Source organism: Mustela nigripes, chromosome 2, assembly GCF_022355385.1.
Source record: "Mustela nigripes isolate SB6536 chromosome 2, MUSNIG.SB6536, whole genome shotgun sequence".
NCBI lineage: Eukaryota > Metazoa > Chordata > Mammalia > Carnivora > Mustelidae > Mustela > Mustela nigripes.
Genome location: NC_081558.1, coordinates 3509842 through 3529466, shown reverse-complemented (window position 1 = coordinate 3529466; position 19625 = coordinate 3509842). Strand labels below are relative to the sequence as shown.

Below are 19625 nucleotides of genomic sequence, written 5' to 3'. Positions count from 1 at the left end.
TTAGGAAATCCACTGGAAGCTCTCAGAAGCGCTTCATAAACAAAACAATTAGGCGCACGGCTCCCAGGGCTCCCCTCAGCCCTTGACTGCGGGCTGCCCCCAGCACCTCCCCCCTCCAGATCCCACAGCCAGCCAGGTGGCCAAGGTCCCTGGCCTGGGACCCAGCCCGATGCAGCCCCCAGGAGGCCCGGGCTCCAGCATCACCCTCCTCCTCCCCTTTCTCCATGAAGGAAGCCTCCTCCATGTGTCGCTGTCCTCTCTGGGGCCCACAGGTGTGACCCTGCCCACCAGGACGGCCCGGATGGTCCTGCCCGTCTGCAGCCCGGGTCCTCCCACCTCCCGTTCCGCACAGACGGCAATGGCGAGCGCGATAATATGAAGCAGGCTCTAGGTGCTCGGTGCCAGGCGCCTACACGAGCACTCCCACGACTCTCACAAAGGCCAGAGAGGAGGACACCACATGCAGTGGAATCCACGGGAAGGCCGACAGCCTGGGGGCCCTCCGGAGCTACTGTGTGGCTGTGATGGCCCGCAGGCAAGGCTAAGGACAGAGCCCCAGGAAGGAGTGAGGGGCAAACACACTTCACACAGCAATCTGCCACGAGCCCCAAGCACCTGGCTGCCGAGCGCGTAAATCACAAGCCCGGCGAGGCGGGGGCAGGTGCACGGCCGGACCTCCAGCCTGGCTGGGCTGCGGCTCCCTGCCTGCTGCCACCTCCACCTGGGCTCCTGGGTCATCGCTTCCCAAAACAGAAGGCACACGATCTGAACACTTCGGTTCCCATTTTACAGGAACAAAGGCCTCACCCGGTATGCTGGGCATCTGGGGGGCCAAGGGCCCTCTCCCCTCTTCCACACTTGGCAGAAGGCCCCTCCCTGCCAGATGCCTCTGGGGTCGGGGGGTGGTGGTGGTAAGTTCCCAGGAAAGCAAAGATCTCGGCAGGCGGCGGCCCAGACAGCCGGCAGAAAATCAGTTAAGTGCACCCGGGCTCCTGGCCCAGCAAATGAGGCTTTAATTCTCTTTCGCTCTGTTTAATCCGCAGTCAACTTCTGCACCTGCCTTGTGGAGGAGCCTGGGATGTCGGCACCACCAGATGAGGAAAAGAGCCCCTGGTCTGGCTTTGCCCAGCGCCACCCACCACAGAAGCAGCCGGGATTGTGCGGAGCTAATCCAACGCAGCGTGCAGCCTTGTAGGGCAACTTCAAGTTCACACCAAGAAAGGGTGGTGCGCACACGTTTCCTTTCTCTGGCGCATCCCTCTGATCTCCCCGACTGTAATCCCACCACAAAGACCACCTGTGTGAGCACAGGAACTTCTGTTCTCGGAAATGGAGCATAGGCCTCAGGAAGCAACTCCCACCACCCCAGTCTAGCCCTGGACCCCCCACCAGGAGGCGGCCGCCAGCCTGGAGAGACAGCCCCGGGTGGGACTGGGACGGGTATGCTCCAGAACGGTGGATGGGCTCCTGCCTCCCAGCGGGATGAGGGAAACAGGCAGGGTGTGAACGTTCTGGACCCCTGCCACCATGACCTTGGCAGTTACTTGACCTCTCCTGCCCTCGCGAGGTCACAAAGTTCAGGGTCACCTGGCAGCAGGGAGAGGGAGGGAGGGAGAGACACAGGAAAGGAAAGAGTGTGGACTCTGAGGAGGGGTGGAGCGGAGAAAAGCCGGTGCTTAAAACGAAGCAGCAGCAGCAAGTGACCTGGGGCTAGGCTGGCCCCACACCTGCTCTGCACCAGGCCCTGTAGCTTCCTAGGGTCCCTGGGCCCCCGCACCCCACCCCACCTCTCACCCTCTCCCTGTGGGCCCAGCTCACTCCGGTGCTTCCTAGGCACACAGCAGGTGCTCAGCAGCACTTGGGTGACTGAGTTTGCATGTGACTTGGAGCAACCCTTGCTCCCCATGTGGCGGGGGAGAACCAAAGCCGGGCTGGAGTGACCCGGTTTGGGCCTGCTGGCTCATTTGGTTTTTCATTCCTGTTTCTAAAACAAACCAAAAAAACCACCCTACCATGGGCAATAGCAACCAGAACCTTCTACCTCGGGGGGCTGCAGGGCATTCACAGAGGAAACCCCCAGCAGGAAGGGCCAGGATGATCACTTCTCCCTCCCCTGAAAAGCTACACTTGCTCGTAAGAAAAAAAAAGTTGCATAAAGAAGACAGAAACGTATTGAGACCATAAGTTTTTAAGGAACCAAACTGCACCCCACAGAGCTAACATCCACCGTCTGGGCACCCCCTGACCCCGCACACGTGTAGAGTGGGGTTACATGTATGTCACTCAAACTGCGGGGCTCCTCTCTCCCGGCTGCTGGGGGGTGGAGCTGGCAGGAAGTCCCCCCGCACCATGTCCCTGCAATCACTGCCCCCTCCCAGGAGTCCCAGCCTTGACCCTTGGGCACTCCCCGTCTCTGCTCACCCCATCCCCCAGCTGGCTTCTCCCTAATTATGTAAAACCCTGGGGGCGATCTCCCTGCTCCAGATGGAGGCCCAGGGCTGGCCCAGGAGACCGACATTGGGAAGCAAGGGTTTTCATCTGCTGCTGTGCCCCGGTGACGGGGCTGTGGGATCCAGAAACTGTGGCAGGGGTCAGGGACAAGGAAAGAGGCAGCGTCTTCCTGCTCGTCCCACCTCAGTGCAGGCCTGGGAGGGCCCGGGCAGCGGCGTGCTTCTCTCGCACACTGACGGCTCACGAAGGTTAATGCCAGCGAAGCGGCTCCGAAAGGAGAACCATGGAAAAGAGCAACCACCAGAATACACGTCAGCTCAGCTCGGTCGTGAAACCAGGGCGGCTCAGCCCTGCGCTGGCGGCAGGGGGCAGGGGGGTGCTAGGGAAGCCCAGGCCGGAGAGCAGACCCTGGGTGCTAAGCCAGGGCTAGGGCCCGAGCCTGCCCATGCCATCGGTCCCCCAGGTCAGCGGCAGCCCACTTGCCCTGCCACGACAAAAACACAACTATGTTCAGTTCTGCAGGCCAGGCGGTCTCTGGAACAGGTACCCAAGTCCGCTGCTGCAGGAAAATGCAGACGAAGACACCTTGTCAATGAACAGGTATGGCCGTGTGCCAATAAAACTTTATTTATGAACAAGAACCCCGAGTTTCATTTTAAGTGACATGTTCCATGTTCTTCTTGGGATTTTTTTTGCACAGCTCTTTAAAAATATAAAAATCATTCTCAGGGGGCGCCTGGGTGGCTCAGTGGGTAAAGCCTCTGCCTTTGGCTCAGGTCATGATCTCAAAGTCCTGGGATCGAGCCCCAGATCGGACTCTGCTCAGTGAGAAGCCTGCTTCTCCCCTTCTCTCTCTGCCTGCCTCTCTGCCTGCTTGTGATCTCTGTCTGTCAAATAAATAAATAAAATTTTTATAAAAAAAAATCATTCTCAGGTTGTGGACCACACGAAGACAGCCTGCCGAACATGGCCGGTGGGCCCCCATCTGCTGACCCTGCTCTAGAAGGACAAAGAACACGAACACCTGAAACTTGGAGGCTGGCCAAGTGCAAGAATTTGGCAAATGGGCCAGCCCAGAGGGAGTGTGACTGAAAAAGGGACAAGGGGCACAGTGGAGCCTGAAGAGCCTGAAGACAGTGAAGAACCAAGCTGAAAGTCTCTAAGATCTGGAAAGTGGTTGGGGCGCCTGGGTGGCTCAGTCGGTTACGCATGTGCATTCAGCTCAGGTCATGATCCTGGGGTCCTGGGATCGAGTCCCATGTCAGGCGCCTCCTTCATCCCCTGACCCTCCCCCATGCTGGTACTCTCTCAAATAAACAAATGTAAAAAATAAATTTAAAAACCTGGAAAGCAGAAACACTCTCCCTGGGTCCTGAGGAAGGTGTGCGGAGGAACCGGCCCCGGCACAGATGGGGGTGGACAGCGGGGGCTGGCAGAGAGAAGCCCTTGCTCAGGTGAAGCATCCTGGGATCCTCTCCGACCCCAGTGGCCATTCCCTAACACACGGCCACGGACCCAGCAGGTCCCTGAGAATTCCCTGACCCGAACCATCTCCCCACCCCTCCCAGGCCTGCCTCGGACACGCCTCAGCTGTCATCCGCGAGGCCAGGCACCTTCACTGCGTGTCCAGCCTGGACGGCTTATGAGGCAGCACTGCTAGCGAGAGGCAGAAATCGTCGCCCTGGTCCCACCACCGAAAAGCCTGCGGGCTGCCCTCCAGGACTACACGGATGGATGCCCCATGGCCAACGGTCACTCCCGCTGAATCCTGTGCCTTCCTGCCCCGGGGGTCGGTGCGGCTGGGGTGGCTCTGCGAGGTAGCCCGGCACGGGGCCTGGCCACGGGCCCAGACCCGGCTGGCGCGGAGCACGGCATGCCACTCGCGCAGTAATTTCACGCTACGCCGCCCGGCGATGTAAGCGCGGAGGCCCAATCTAAGGCAGCACTTCCCAAATGTCACTTGTTTGTGAACACATGGCTGAACCCCAAATTGCTTTTACTATCTGGGCAGTCCCTGCCGGCCCCAGTGCAGTTCAGGTGGCGACGGCACCTCCAGGACAAGTCTGTGATCCTGTCCAGAGCTTACAACTCAATCGCAGCTCCCACCCTCGGCGCGCACACAGGCCCCGTGGAATTCTCTGCGCGCTGTCTCACAGTCCCCAGTGCCCCCACGGTCATGTGAACAAAACCACACACTCTGGGACAGCCCATCGTTCCTTCAGGTCCAAAGAAAAAGTTCTGGTATTCCTGCCCCTTCTCTTTCAGCAAAACCTGGCGTCTCTGCCAAAGACGGCCCCCCCGGGAGAACCACCCCAGCACTCCCACCCCCGAGTGCCCCTCCAGTCTGTCCTGCAAAGCCCGGTTCCTGTTCTGAACTGTGCTGACACAGCGTAGCTGGAGAACTGGGTAGTTAGAAACATAAAAGGTGAGCCCCTCCGTCCAGACCTGCGCTGCCCACCAGCAGCAGGACACAAGCCAGCTGCGCGAGCTTCAGTCCAGTCTCCACGCTCGAAATGTGAAAACAAACAAGAGACGCTCACTTTAATGACGTATTTGGTTTAACCCGAACTATGCAAACACATTGGCTACATAACCCGCACGAACCACTTATCTGTGGCAGTATTTCACGTCCTTGGTGACGCACCGAGCCTTAGACATAGCATGTGTTACACCCACAGCTCAAGGCCACGACCCCACACGTGGCCAGCGGCCTCCGTGATGATCCCTATGGGGGTCACCACTGCTGGGTCTTGCAAGAAATCCTCCGACTGCCCTGGTCCAATGCACTGACTTGGAACTGGCCAAGCGATTCCTCGGAGGAACCCCAGGCTCCAACTTGGGAGGCTGGCAGGAAGCACCCCGCTTTCACATCACGCTGGCCCAGCTGGAGGGAGAACTCCTGTTCCACGTGCCCCAGCACCAGAGAGATACCCGTAACTGGACCTATCTGCAGTAGAGAGAGGCCCATGGGCCGAAACCCTGGGCCAAAGCCTGAGCCAGTCTGATGGGAGGAGCGCATCACCTTCTGGGAAGGCTGTGACAGGGTCCCAGGGCCGCAGTGGCAGTCCTGGGAGGAAGGCCCTTGGTGCAAGCCTGTTCCCACCGACAGCCCCTTCTTGCTGCCTCAAAGCGAGGCCCTCCTTTTCCCAGGAAAAGAACCAGAGGAGTCCTCTTGTCCGCCAGTGATCTCCATGGACAAACCAGACACCAGGAAGCCCTCGGGCCCAGAGAGCAGGGTCTGGTGGGGAAGGTTGGTCCCTGGCTGCAGGTCGCAGGCTTTGTGCCTCCTCCCTGCTCGTTCTGGGTGAGGAACGTCCTGGGGATGAGTTCACTGAGGATCCCAGAATCAGATGCTGGTGGAGAGACCAGGCCCCCCGCCAAGTCTAAGCAGAGGCCACGCAGGCCCGGGACCCAGGGGCGGGCTGGCAATGGCCGACCCCCATCGGGACCCTTCCAGCGGTTCTGCCGGAACTCACCTGAGTGGCCACCTTGCCGTAATCGATCCACCGCAGAGTGGCGAAATTGGTAGATTCTGCACAGTTGAAGCCGTGATTGAATCCGGCGTGGTAGCCGTAGGGAAACGTGATCATGAACTCCCCGGCCTCCTGTGTGATCTGGGGAGGAAAAGGCCAACAGGTGAGCAGGGCCAGTAGGCAAGGGGCAAAGCCCAGAGTTAGGAGCGGAGGCTACCGTGTGGCTCCCCCACTGAGGTCACAGAGGCCGGAGAAACAGTGTGTCAGCAGGACACAATGTCAAGGTGGGGAGCTCTGCTACATGAGCTGATGGTTCCAGAGCTGTTCAAGCGTCCCGATCCAGCCTCTGAAACAAGACCCCAAACCAAGGAGCTCGGCGTGAGTGACGGGGGAGAAGGCCCACAAGGACCCCAGAGGGAAGTGTCTATAACCTTCGCCCCAAGGCCTGGAGGAAAAGGTAGCGACCCCCCTGGGTCCCTCCTCCCCCTTCCCCCCCGGGTGGCACTGCGCCCATCACTCCAGAAGACACTAGATCCAAAAGAGGGATGACAATTAATGGTGGTCCCTGTCCCAGAACACAAGAGGTAAGCCCGGAGGTCCGATCCACAGACGCGGAAACCGCGGCTGCTGGCATGGGAGTGACACGAAGTCCTTGTTTTCTGGGGCTGGGAGTAACCAGTGCCCCGCAGAGGAACAGACCACCGCGGGCAGCCCCCCACCCAGCAATCCCCCCACCGTGAGACGGGCCTCTGTCCCTGAGGAGTCTGTTTCTTGGGTTTCATCGAACGGCTTCGTACAAACTGTGGTCCTGTGTCTGCCTCTGTCCCTTGGTGCGACTTCCAGGTCCTCTGTCCCTTCTGGTTCCTAAAGGGAACCCCATCGTGCGGGTGTGCTTCTGAGTACTTCCCCATCCTCTTGCCGACAGACCGCCGCTGTTTCCGGAGTGGGGCTGTGGTGAGTGTTGGAGAACGTGGTGGGGCCAGTCTCCCCGCAGACACGCATGCCTGCACTCGTGCGGGGCCTCCTGGCGGTGGCACGTCTGGGTTTCCGAGAACCTGCCCGGTAGTTTTCCGTGGAGGCTCCCCATGCAGCCCCCACCCCGGTCGCGGTGGGGAGTCCCCATCAACTTTCCTGCTGGCCAGTGTTCAGGGGGCGGGCGGGGTCCCTCCGGGCGGGCTCCGGTATCTCCTCGTGGTCTCAACCGCCCTTCTCTGAGCCTACAGGTGCCTAAAACGTCCTCTGGCCAAGTGTCTCCCCTCGCCCCACTTAATCAAGTTGCTCGTCTTTCTGGCGTAGCTTCGTACGACTTCTCAGGCTCGCTAATCTGTATTTATTTCTCCAGAGAGATGAGCAGAAGCGGCTGGATGCACTGACGTAACCAACAAGAAGTCAGACCCTGCGGGGGTGGGGGGTGGGAGACGTCCCAAAGCCAACCACGGAGTCAAAAATCAATCAAAACTGACACAGCCTGGAGGAAAGCCAGTCCTTAAGAACACGAAGATATTTTTCTTTTCAAGTAATGAATTGCACCAATCAAAGGAAGTCAGTGTGCATTAAGTTATATTTTTAAATTCCTGTCCAAGTGACAGGCGTGGGGGTGGAAGAAGCCCACGCATGGCAGGAGATGGTGAGTGGGGGGTGGGGAGAGAACACTCAGTGTCCCCGAGGCCCCAGCAACGCCCCCCCCATGCCGCCCTGGGCCCAGCAAGGATTCTCTGGGCCGGCTCCCGCCGCAGGGCTGTGTGAAATGAGTGGCTAATACAATTAAAGTGTAGGGATTTTTTTTTTCTTTGAAAACGTAATTACAGATTTTCTTATCCTTTCTGAGCTGACCTTGGAGAGCATCATCTCGCGCTCCTGCCAAGCCGGCTTGCCTGCTCCCCTCCCCACGCAGGGCACAGGCATGAGCAGGGAGCCCTGTGAGCAGGCGAGCGCTGCGGGGGTCCCCGCGGGGCCCTCCTTCTCCTGGCCGGTCGCTCCATAAACCAAGGCCTAGAAGCAAAGTGCTCAGGAAGGCCGGCAAGATTCGGTCACAAAACCGACACCCTGGTGGCTTCATCTCGAGCCCCGGTGTCTTGTCCTCTGTGTCACCGCCACCAACACGAACCCCACTGGCAATCAGAAGGCACTTGGGACGACGGCTCGGCCATGCAGCCAAGTCAGAAGCAGTGCAGGGACGGATAGCAGGACACACCAGTCATGGAGGAAAAGCCTGAGCGCGGCTGCTTCCCTGAGCTCCAGCAGGATAAATGAGGAAGTCCGTGGCAGATTACGGAAATACACACTTTTAATTATTAAAAAGCTCTGCTATTGATCTGCTTTTTCTTCTAGAAGTAAATACCATTACAAAGATTTATAAGGGGAGTGCGGGAGTCACTCCCCGCCCCGGGCTGCCAGGAATTCCGATAAGGGGACCCCTGCGGACCTGGTCAGGACATTCATCTGGAGCCTGACACTGGTCCCTGCTGGGCTGGCCTCCGCCTCTGCCCTGCAGGCCTGTGGACCATTGGGGGCCGGGCTGGTGGGGGGAGCCCAGCCTCTGAGAGCCAGCTGCCCCAGGTCAGGAGGCGGCCACCTTCAGGGGACTTTCAGGCATCTGATGCACCAAGTGCAGTGCCAGGCAGATGGTGACACAGTGGAGGGGAGGGTGCCAGCCTGCCGGCTCCTCGGACGGGCCTCTCTCTCCTGGGAAGCAGCGCCCAGAGAATGTTCTCCACAACCCACAGGAAAGCAAGTACTTGTCACTTCTGGGAGCAATGCCGGGTCTGTCTGCGAGGTTCCTGGTAACTGGTGGTGTTCAAATCAGGGGCCGAGGGGAGGAGAGGGAGGCAGAGAAACCTGCGTTTCTCAGACCACGTGCCGCTCCCTGACAGATGACCCCGACGGCTACAGCGAACCCCCAATCTGCACGCTGATGCTATAGGCAATGTGACTGAAATGTCAGAAGCAATTTACAACCCACTGACACTCCCAGCAAGGGTGGGCGTGAGGGTCTGGTCGCAGAACTTGCTCCCATGCCCGACAAATGCTCCTGTAGGGAGATCTGTGGGAACCAGAATCCCAGGAAGGGCCTCCTCTCCCGGCCTGCCTCTGCTACCCAGACCAGAGTCTGCTCTGGCCTCTCCGGAAGGTTCCCAGCAAATCCCTCTGGTCCAGACCAACCTGGGGATGCAGGCCTAGACCTTCCCATCCAGGAGGCTTATCTGTAGGGAAGGGACTGCCTGCAGCGGAGAGCAGCTGAGCCCCACTCCGGAGCGGAGCCCCTGACGAAGGCCCAGGTCTGGGAGCTGGCCTTCCACGGCCGCCCACCTCCCCACCCCAACTCCCCAGCTTCAGGCCTCATTCATCACAGCCTTTGTTGGGGACAAGCGGAGCTCCGCCTCCCCCCACCCACCCACCCAGGGCAGTAAACTGAATGAGTTAGCAGTCTTCACCCTGCAGGAGCACCACAGATTTCTTTTCCAAACAGGTATTTACTCTCGCAAAGGACATCTGCATGGGTCATGGGGTGCGGCCAGAGAGCAGGCCTAAGAGTGGGGGTCAGGGGCACTGCCCAGTTGTCCTGTGGCTTCCCAGGAAGTCTGTGGGAGCTGTCCCTCCACCGCAATCCCAGCCTCGTAGGACCCTGCAGGGCGGGCGGCCAGCAGCCGCAGTGGGCAGGGGACTGGGTGGGAGTTACATAAGGCAAGACCCCACCCATCTCTGCCCTCTTCCATCCTCACCCCCCACCACAGCAGAGCTGGAGGCTGACTGCCCAACCAACGTGCCCTTCCCTGGCTTGCTAGTGTTCTTCTAGAACCTTCTGCGGGCTTAAGAAGCCAGTCTCCAGGGACATGGGTGGTCCCCTCAGCCGGGGGCCCTGGTCGCCTGTACGTACCCGGCTGAACGGGATGCCGTACTTCTTGAGGATGATGGGCGAGATGAGGGTCATCTTGTGCCGCAGGAAGGCATCACAGCCCTGGGAGCTCCCGGGGAAGAACCCTAGAGCAGAAAAGACGGGCATCAGTCGGGAGGGCGGCAGCTGAGCATGGCCTACTGTGGCAGCGTTCGACCCCATCAGGCGCGGAGCATGGAGCCGTGTGGCCCCCAGGGAACAAAGCGCACAGGGGCCTGCCCAAAGCTGTGCACTCGGCTGGCGGCAGCGACGGCAGCCCTCAGGCCTCCAGTGAGTGAGCCCAGAGCCAGGAGGGGCCGTGGCCATCTGTGCAACCGAGTGTGCCCCCAAGTCACAGATGGGGTGTGGGCCAGGCACAGCTGCACAGGCCACCCCCTCTGAGCACCCCACACACAGCACCCACCGCACTGCACGTGCCCCGTTGCTCAGCCAACATAATGGTGCAGCAGGGGGGAGACAGGACACCGAGACGGACGCTCTCAACCCGGGAAGCCGTGGGCAGTGCTCCCCACACAGCCATGGCTGCAACCAAGAGGAGGAGAGGCCCCCTGTGTGGGCCCCGGAGAGGGAGACTCCAGCTTTCGGCTGACCCTCCGAGGCCTGCGGCGCGGCGGGAAAGGAGCAGAGCAGCCTGACCCCGGCTGACCGTCTGCGACCCACGAGATGCGAGTTCACATCCGGTGCTTTCTGTCTCACAGTGCAGGCCACACAGCTCGTTTAAATCAAGGTTTGTGAACGGACAGAGGTCAGACCATCAGCTCTATCTGCTCAGAAACTCTGGCTAACGTAGTTCAGAGACCCCTTCCAGTCGCTTGTTGGCTGAAGCTCCCATCAACGATGTGTGGGTCTCAAGGTTAAAGAAAAGCCCCGCGATTCCGCGCAGAGGTGCTGGTCTCCTCACCCGAATCCTCAGTGAGAGGCAGCCAGGAAGGGCTCCCTTCAGGACCAGGCCCTGGACACAGCCCGCCCGGGGACCCTCCTGGGAGCCGACCCAGACTGCGGGCCCCCAGCATCCGGGCCAGAGCACACACCCCGGGGGCTGGCCAGCTAGAGAGGGCACCCTTGCACGTGTGCGTGTGCTGTGTGCAAGCACAGGGCCCTGCCCACACGCCTGCTGGGGGAGGGGGTGGGGGTTGGGAGCCCCGCTGGCAAGGACACGACTGTGACTCCGAGGTTCTATAAAGTGCGAGGGATTACTGAATCCAGCAACTTTCCTTGGTGCTAAAAGCGTTTCAATTAGAGTTATGGCCCCTGCCGCCCGGCCCGCGGCCTCTCTGCAGTCCCTCTTTTTAATGCACAGTTTAAGTGGCTCTCATTAAAGCTCTAATAAAGGCGCACATTTTAAGTGATTAGCACCAATCGCGCGCCGACACATTAACGCTCTCTCCGTGGGCTCCGCGCCTCTCCCCGCGAGCCCATTTGGAGCTCGGCTATTCATTTTCCATATTCATTGCAATCTCATTCCATCCATCTCAATAATGGAGTCTGTGACGCACGCCCCCCAAAAAGTTTGGAAGGGACAGGAGGAGGGCAGTGACTCACTTGCCCTAGAACCTCTCCCATCCTCCGAGGAGGGGCGCAGGGGAAGCAGGGGGCCAGCCCTCCCGCCAGCGCCACAGCTCCCCACCCTCCCCCAGGGCAGACGGCCCCAGTCCCCCTGCCGAGGACTGACTTTAAGAGTCCACGCTGGTCACAAACAGCGATGGCGTGGCCCCCGCGGGCCTCCAGCTCCTGGCTCGTCCTCTCCCAACCCCGGCACTGAGTGTCCTGCTCGTGCCCAGAAAGCAAACCAGGCCAGATCCGGGGGCAGCAGGGCCTCGGCTGCAGGAAGGATGTGGAGAGCAGGCCAAGCTCCAGTGAGAGCTGCCATGGCCCTGAAGGACCTCCGTTCTAGCTTTTCTAGGCGACACTCGGTCGTCCAAAGGCAACACTTTTCTTTTCCGGTAGAAAAGGCACAGAGAGGAAGAACACGCTAGGTGCGGCTAGCTGCAAAATCCAGGGGACACTAAAAGCAGAGAAGCAGGCAAAGGGGGGTGAACGCCAGCCCTGTGGTCACCAGAGGGCACCCATGAAGACCACTCTGTGGCACTTTCTTCCGTGGCTGTGGTGGGGTGGGAAGCTCAACAGTGGCCCCCCCAAAGATGGCCACGTCCTGCTCCCCAGAACCTGGGACTATGTTCCCTTCCATGCAGCAGGCCCTCCGCAGATGGGATTAAGTGCAGGACCCTGAGATGGGGGCCCCGGCGTCACCACAGGGTCTCCACGGAAGTGAGGCAGGGGAGGCCATGTGACCACAGGACTGGGCCACAGGCTAGAGCCGGCGCCTCTGGAGGGAACTGGTCAAGAAGCCTGTATTAATTAATATTTGTATTCTAAATTTATATTTTAAAAAATACGTCGGGAAAACATTTTAATTGGGTTTTTATTTTAGATCTTAATAAGAGAAATTGCTCTCGGCTAGGACTGTAAGTGGCATTTCTACAGTGAGAAGCGCGGTCCTGCTATGGGGGCTCAGCCCTGCTGTGAAGACACAGCCCACGTTCCCACATGACAACACCGCCGGCCTCGAGGCTGGGCGAGCCGGGCCCGGGGCTCTGGCCCCACTCTCTGACAAGCCTCCCTCTGTCCCCGTCCTCGGAGAATCAGTGTGTAGCAGGCGTCTGGTGAACAGATGGGCAACTAGCATAGAAGCCCCATTTCCCAGAAAGCTCCACCATTTCTATCTCCAAAGTCAACACGGGCAGGGGAAGAGCACAGTGGGCGATCCTTGGGGGAGGCATGAGGAAGGGACAAAGGGCGGCGGCAGGTCGTTAGGGAGACTGCGCCGAGGCTGAGTGATGGCTTCCAGGTTTCGTGGCTGCCAGCAGGGAGGACTCAGGCTGCCCAGAGGGTCAGAGGGATCGGATGGCCCCTGTGCTGTCCCAGCAGCTCCCAGAGAACAGGGCCAGATCCCCAACTGCCCCGCCTGCCCAGGGGCTTCTGGCCAACGAGGGCCAAACTCTTGGTGCCAGCGGGGTTTCTCAACACAGTCCCAGGCACTCACAGCCACCTGCTGTCAGAACGGAGCAGGGCGCCACGACGGGGAGCAATGCAGGAACCCCATCAGCCCCTCTGTCAGGAACCCCACCAGCCCCTCTGTCGGGGGCCTCAGCATCACCCAGTAGGGTGTCTGGCTCGTCTCCAAGGATGCCATGACCTGAGGGCCTGCCTTTACCCCAAGTGGTCAGTGCCCCCTCTGCAGACACTGCCCGGGACCCTCTCTGACAAATTCAGGCAGCCCAAGAATCCCCCAAGGGGCTGGTCTGGAGGGACTGCTGGAGGAGCCCGGGAGCAGGCACACGCGCACAAGCAGCCCGCCGGCCACCACGCAGCTGCGTGGCATGAGCGAGGGGGCCCCGCACCAGACCGCTGCTTTTCCAGACCAAACACAGACTATAAGGCCTAGAGGAGGCTGTGACACAGTGCCAGGAGCCGGGAGCGAGACGGAAGAACGCGGCCACCCTCCCCGGCCTGCTGGAGTCCGCAGTTACACCTGGCAGCTCCGTGCTCACAACCCGGAAAAAAGAGAGTTTAAAGCAATGGCCTCCTGTGCATCATTCACGAGGTGACCAGCCCCATAGCGGGGGCGGAGTGGGGGGTAGATCTGATTATGAGTGGGAAAGGAAATGGATATCAGACAGTGACGGCTTCCAGCACCCACCACACCCAGAGATGGAAACTCGCATAGAGAGGGCGACCCGGGAGCACGGGGCTGCCACCCCCCTGCCCCCACCCCTGCCCGCCCGGGGCCCAGCTCCCTCCCGCCCGGGGGCGCACACACGTACCGATGGCCAGCCGCTCCAGGCGCTTGCCGTGCTCCGGCGGGATGGCGTACCTGCGAGAGAAGGGAGGCCCGTCAGACGAGACGGCACATGTGGCCGCCGTGCATCCGAGGGGCCCGGGGGCGGCGGCCACAGCCTCAGAGCAGAACTGAACTGCAGCCGCCATGGGTGCTGTGAGAAGGGGTGAAGGGCGGCGGGAAGGTGGCAGGGCAGGAACCCAGAGCCAGCCACAGTCCGCGCCCTCCCTGATGGCCTCCCTGGACACCAGGCTGGACGCGCTCCCCGTTCAGCAGCGCTAAACCTCTATGAGGCTTAAAAAGGCAAACCTAAAAAAGTGAGCCCAGGATCGGAGCTGCAGGGGAGGGGCTGGAGGGCCCCCCACCCCCCACACCCCCCTGCACCCCTCAGCAGTCTCCTTGCCTCCCACGCCCCCAGCCTCAGGAGCCTCCCGGGAAGATGCTCAGGAGCGAGACACACTTCATTTGTCGCCGTTCCCCACGGTTTATTTGTACACATTTTACGTCTGAAAGATTCCTGAGGCCCCGTCAGAAATAAGAAAGATGGAAGGTGGACGTTTGCAAACAGATGAAGCCAGAGGGACCCCCCGCTGACGGCTGTGTGGGGAAGCTGGCGTGCCGGGACGGCAGGGCCTCTCTCCCGGGCGGGACAGCCTGGGCAGGCGGTGCCGAGCGGCCACCCCAGCTGATGCGCCACCCCGGACTCGGAGGAAGACGTCCGTGTTCAAGCACCGGCGGGCAGAACTGGGGTGTGGGTCCTTAACGCTGAGCGCAGGCGTCTCTCTGTCCCAAGGAGGAAGGAACACAGTGAAGACTCCATCTCCACAGCTACTGCAGCACCCCAAGCCCCATCGGGGAGAAACTCCAGGGCCACGCTTCTCGCCCAGGGGGGATCCTGCCCCCACGGGTCTCAGGGCCGTGTCTGAGGACATCTGTGATTGTTATAACCACAGGACAAGGTGCTTCCAGTGCAGAGGGGGTGGGTCAGGGTGCTGCTCAGCCCCCACAGCGCCCGGGGACAGCCCGCAGACGACCCACCCCACGTCGACGGTGCTGAGGGGGAAAGCCCCTGCGTCAGCACACCCCACGTTCTAGAACGAGTCCGATGGGGGGGCGTGTGGCACAGCACACCCTCCATCCTCCCTCTCCGTGCAGGAGGCAGGATGGAAGAGCCGGGGACCGGGAAGCCGGCCCAGACTCTGCAGCTGGCTCAGTCCATTCCAATCAAGAGGGTGATTAGTGCTTTTTAATAAAATAAAAGGGGGCAGGGGCAGGAGATAAGGCAGTCTCTAATCTACCAGGATAAAAATAATTAATTTCTGGGCACACCGCAGGGCCCTGGAGGAGACGGCCCAACACCTTCGATTCTGTGCTCACCGGAGAATTTTCCACCGTCTGAACAAAGACGAGGTGACTCTTCTTTAAACAGCTTTTTATCACTGACGTAAGGATGATAAAAGTTAATCCCAATCCCAAGCACCTTTGTGGGATTAACGTCCCCCCAAACAAGGAAATGAAACATTCCGGTCCTTGTGGGAAGATGCCGGAGGACGGGAGGAACTAATTTACGGCTCCAAGGCTGTGATGATTAATGCAATATCCCCGGTCTACAATGCTGCTTTCACTTAATTACCGCCTGTAATTGGGAGTTGTAAAGATAAGATTAATTGAATCTGGTGGATGTTAAAAGTTTAATACGTTGGAGCGCGGCTCCTCTGTTATCAGAAAGCGCAGGCCGCCGGACACCAGGCCGGGCGCTCAGAAGAGCGGCCCCTGGAGGGTTACAAAGGGCGGCTGGACACAAAGCCAACAGCCGCAGGGCCTTCTGGGCTCCAACGGCCAAGGAAAAGCTGCCCTCCCGCCACGTGGAACAACCCGGAGACAGCCTCAGGGTGCTGAGAAGCCCTAGCACCGGCGACATGCCCCCCAGCCCACCCCCCGGGGCCTCGACAAGATGCAAGTCTCAGATCTCAGGGGAAGGCGAGCGGAACCAGGGCACAGGACCTCTCAACACACAACTCTGAGCGAGCCCAGGCCGCCTGCCCGGAGGGGGAATCCGTGAAGGCTCCCTCTACCACTCCTTCCAAAGGCTTCGAGAAACTCCAGCCCACGGAGCCCTCTCTCCACGCCACAGCCCTCGGGGCGCCCTGGGAGGCCCCGCACAGTGGGGGCCCAGGTGAGCCTCCCAACAGGGCTGGACATTCCCCCCTGGAGAAAAGTCCCCCCGGCCCCATGGGGCCCCTACAGCAGACCTAGGTCTGCCCGGTCCCAGCCCCATCTTGCGTCCCGCCACCGGCAGAGACGTCCCTGACTCTCGGCCCCCCTCTGGGGGAAAGAAGGGACGTGTGGGTGGAGCCGTCTGCTCGCCAGTCCCCGAGGCGGGAGCATCTGTCTGGCCATTAGCAAGCGAGTTCTTGGGAACATAAAACAGAGTCGGTTTTATTGGTCACCAACATGGGGGCAATTTATCTCGCTCCCCAGGAACTCCGCCCCCATCACAAGGTCAAATATCATGGCCAAACTCACTCCATTCGGCAGGCCGGCGCGCCCCTCTGGACACGCAGCTGCAGTTGCCGGCAGCAAAGCGCTCCTGCACGGCGTCCTCGGCCGGCCAGCCTCCCCGGCTGCTCTGGTCCAGTCCATTCTGGTGGCCAGCAGGCAGCTGCCCCGGCCTCTCTCCCCTCCCACTCAGCCCCAGAGCCCTCTCAGAACCTCCCTCCTCTGGTTCTCCCCATCCCTCTCAGCCAGTGTCAGGAAACCCCTCCGCCAAGGTTAGCCTTCAGCCCTGAGGCGGTCCTCTTGGTCCAACAGCCCAAGGCTTCCCCCAGGGCCAGCCAAGTCCCAGCCCCAGTTGGCACCAGACAGCTCCTCCCCCAGGCCCGGGCTGCCCCTGGCTGGCCCTCACTTCAGGACAGCCCGAGGGGCCCAAAGGGTCTGCAGCCCAGCACCCACGTCACGGTGGAACGGTCTGGAGAAGCCGGATAAGGACGTGGGCAGAGCGATCTCCAGAATGCGGTGAGCGTGAGAGGGCGAGCAAACCGGAGGCTTCCGAGAGCAGAACCAGAAATGGGGAGTGCAGGGGCGGGTGGGGAGGGGCGCGGAAGGCTGCAAGAGGAACGGGCACCCGTGAGGGCCGCTCAGACCCCTTGCTTGTGGCCGCCTGAGGGAAGCATGGGCTACGATCGGACATACGGTGTGTCCTGGTCCTGAGGTCGGCCGGGCAGGAGTCTGGAACGTTCTCCACGGTGTCCCGTTGGGGTCTTTATCTCTGTATTTCACCAGCCCTGCCCTTCGGCACATTCTCTCTGCTTCCGAACGCTCCACACCAAGTATATCCGGGCATCAGTAAATCGGAAAGTTCTGGCAAAGTTGGCACTGTCGGAACGGTTGCCCTGGCCACCTCCAGGTGACCCTGCAGGGCTGCAGCTGGACCCGACAGGCTCCATAACCCCGGGTTTAATGCCGTGGAATTGCCCAGCAGGCCGGGAGAGCCAGATTCAGGCGTCATTTGCCAGAAGCCCTTCTCAGAAAGGCAGTTGTCTGCAAGCGTCGGGGGTTTCAGGGAGAAAATAAAAACAGTTTTAGATTAGGAGTAACTACACGGAGGCAATGGGAGAGACCAGAGCCCCGGGCACCAGGCCCCTCAGGTGAGGATGTGTGGTGTGCCGTGGCTCAAAGACCACCACTGTCCAGCCATTTCCCAGTTAAAACGACCCGCCAACCAGCAGGAGCACGCGAGCTGACAGACCCGCACTCAGGCCCCGAGCTCCTGAACGAAGCGACACCCAGGTCTGGGAGGGACCAGAAGCACTGCTCCAGGAGGGCGGGCACTCCCCAGTCTTCCCCCCTCCCTCCTTTACACCTCGAGGCACTCGCAGGGCATGCATCCCCTCCAATCACGGCCACCCCAAGAAGGCAAAGTTGAAACCCTCAGACGTGCTGCAAGGCCTGGGTCCAGAGCAGAGCGCGATGACATCCGGGCCCCGCGGCCCGACACACGGCAGGGGCCGACCCATCTATGAGGGCAGCCTGGAGGCCGGGGAGCTGTGCCATCCGGCCGGCCCTGACCTACACGTCTTAACACTGATGCCAGAGGGCACGAGGTCTCGCCGGCCCTGCGGAGGCCAGGCCTGAGTCTAAGCTGGTGGCAGTCCCACCTTGGGGACACCGCGTGGCCCCAGAAGAAAGGAGGTCTCTGCCTGCACGCGTCCCAACAGACTCAGTGGGCCTGATAAAGACACTCCAGGGCTGATGGCGCTGGGCAGGTGGCGGGTGTCCAACCTGGCGACCAGGCAGCTTGCGGGCCGGACAGGGCTGGGTAATTAAAAGGAGAGGCGTCCTCCACGGCCAAGGGACAGGCTGCTTCCGTTTTACTGACCCACCGGCCCGGGAAAGTCTTCCTGTCCGCCGCGGAGGATGCTATTAATAGTGTCATTTTCTTGGTGTTTTGTTTATTCCCCTGGAATGGCTTGATGGATGTGAATAATTATCAGACTATAAAAGCCAGCAAATGTGCTATTTTCTATCGCTCTAAATCATCAAACAAATAAAGTGTGAAACAGCATTTTTGAATATAATTTTCCCCTCTAATGGCTTAGAATTATTATCAAGAACAATGAAAATAAATAAGCAAATGCCTTCTGAGTTAAAAATTAAATGAGTGTGTCACGAAGAGGAACACAGACCATCTTGGAGAGCAGGGACCTGCTCCGGAGCCATTAGTTATGAAGACGATGAGCAGCAGGGCTCTGGGCCGTGCAGGCCCCCTCCAGCCAGAGGCATGAGTGCCCACGGCTGCCTGGCCGGTGTTGGGGGGAACAGGATGTCTTGGATGAGGGCACTGGGGTACCCTGTGAGCCCAGCTGACCCCCGAAAGCCACCCAGGATCCTGCATGTTGTTGTCCCACACAACCCCCACGGGGACAGCCACACGGAACAGCAGAAAGGCTGCTGGGGGGCCGGCCTCTGCCTCACCTCTCCCGGGCCACGGACGGGAGACACCAGAGGGACTGCTGACTCTCAGAGCAGCAAGGAAACCCACACTCATGGGACAAAGGACGAACAACGTTAGACTCCGCCAGAAGGAACCCCACCCACCGCACAGAGCCCAGGGGCTGCTCCAGCCCGCCACCCCTCATCTCCTTGAACACGCTGGCTGCCACAGGCTGCAGGGGCCCGTTCCAGGTGGACTCCAGGTCCCTTGCCAGGAGGGCAGCAGTTACTGCCACAGTAACAAGACTTGCTGGGGGCCAAGGCTCTCAACCCCCAACTGCCCTTCTCATGAGGTCCTGCAGCCCCCGCTGGGGCCCCCACGTGGAACCATCTTGCTGGGAGTCAGGACGTGCAACACTGTCTTTTTTTCTCCCCAAGACTCATGCACTCTCTGCCGATGACAGTCGCCCAGCCTGACAGCTTCTGCTGTATGAGGCTCCCGGCGACCAGGTGCCATGATGAGCAGCCTCATCTCCCCGGCCTTCCTCTCCATTGAGGAACGTGTGCCAAGAGCGGGGGTCCAGCCAGGAGCCCTTTGGAAATGTCAGCTCAGCCTGATGCATGTTGGAGGGTGAGGAAGTTAATTTCACAGTGTGTGCACAAGGCCTGGGCAGACAGGCCCCTGGCTGTTTAACACGCTGTAATTACGGAAACAGAAACAAGAAGGCAGAGGCTACTGGAAGTGCTGAGACCATGTGTCGAGTAGGAGGCCACCTGGCACGAGCCGGCCACCCACGCCAAGCCCAAGAGGCCACGGCAGCTCCAAATGCCAGCAGCGCCGCCAGGGCCCCCATGTGCCAAGCATGCGGAAAAGCCATTACTGCTGCGATCCCCAAATATAAAGCCCCACCTCGGCCCACAGCCTGCACCTGCTCTCACCACACAGCGGCCGGACAGTTCCAGCACACAGAGCTATGGTCTGGGCGGGCCGAGCAGAATGACCCAGTCATGGAACGGGCCACCCCACAAGCCTCCA

General features: G+C 60.2%; 1 protein-coding gene across 6 annotated transcripts in view; it reads right to left on the bottom strand.

Moving 5' to 3' along the window:
* Positions 1 to 19625, bottom strand: part of KDM4B (lysine demethylase 4B) — a 130822-nt gene that overhangs the window by 38601 nt on the left and 72596 nt on the right. For all 6 annotated transcript variants that reach the window (XM_059388723.1, XM_059388724.1, XM_059388725.1 and 3 more), the window contains 3 exons: positions 13644 to 13693; positions 9802 to 9905; positions 5928 to 6065 (listed from right to left, as the gene is read on the bottom strand). In XM_059388723.1, coding sequence (XP_059244706.1) covers positions 5928 to 6065; positions 9802 to 9905; positions 13644 to 13693 — 292 coding nt within the window. The remainder of the gene's footprint in view (positions 1 to 5927; positions 6066 to 9801; positions 9906 to 13643; positions 13694 to 19625) is intronic.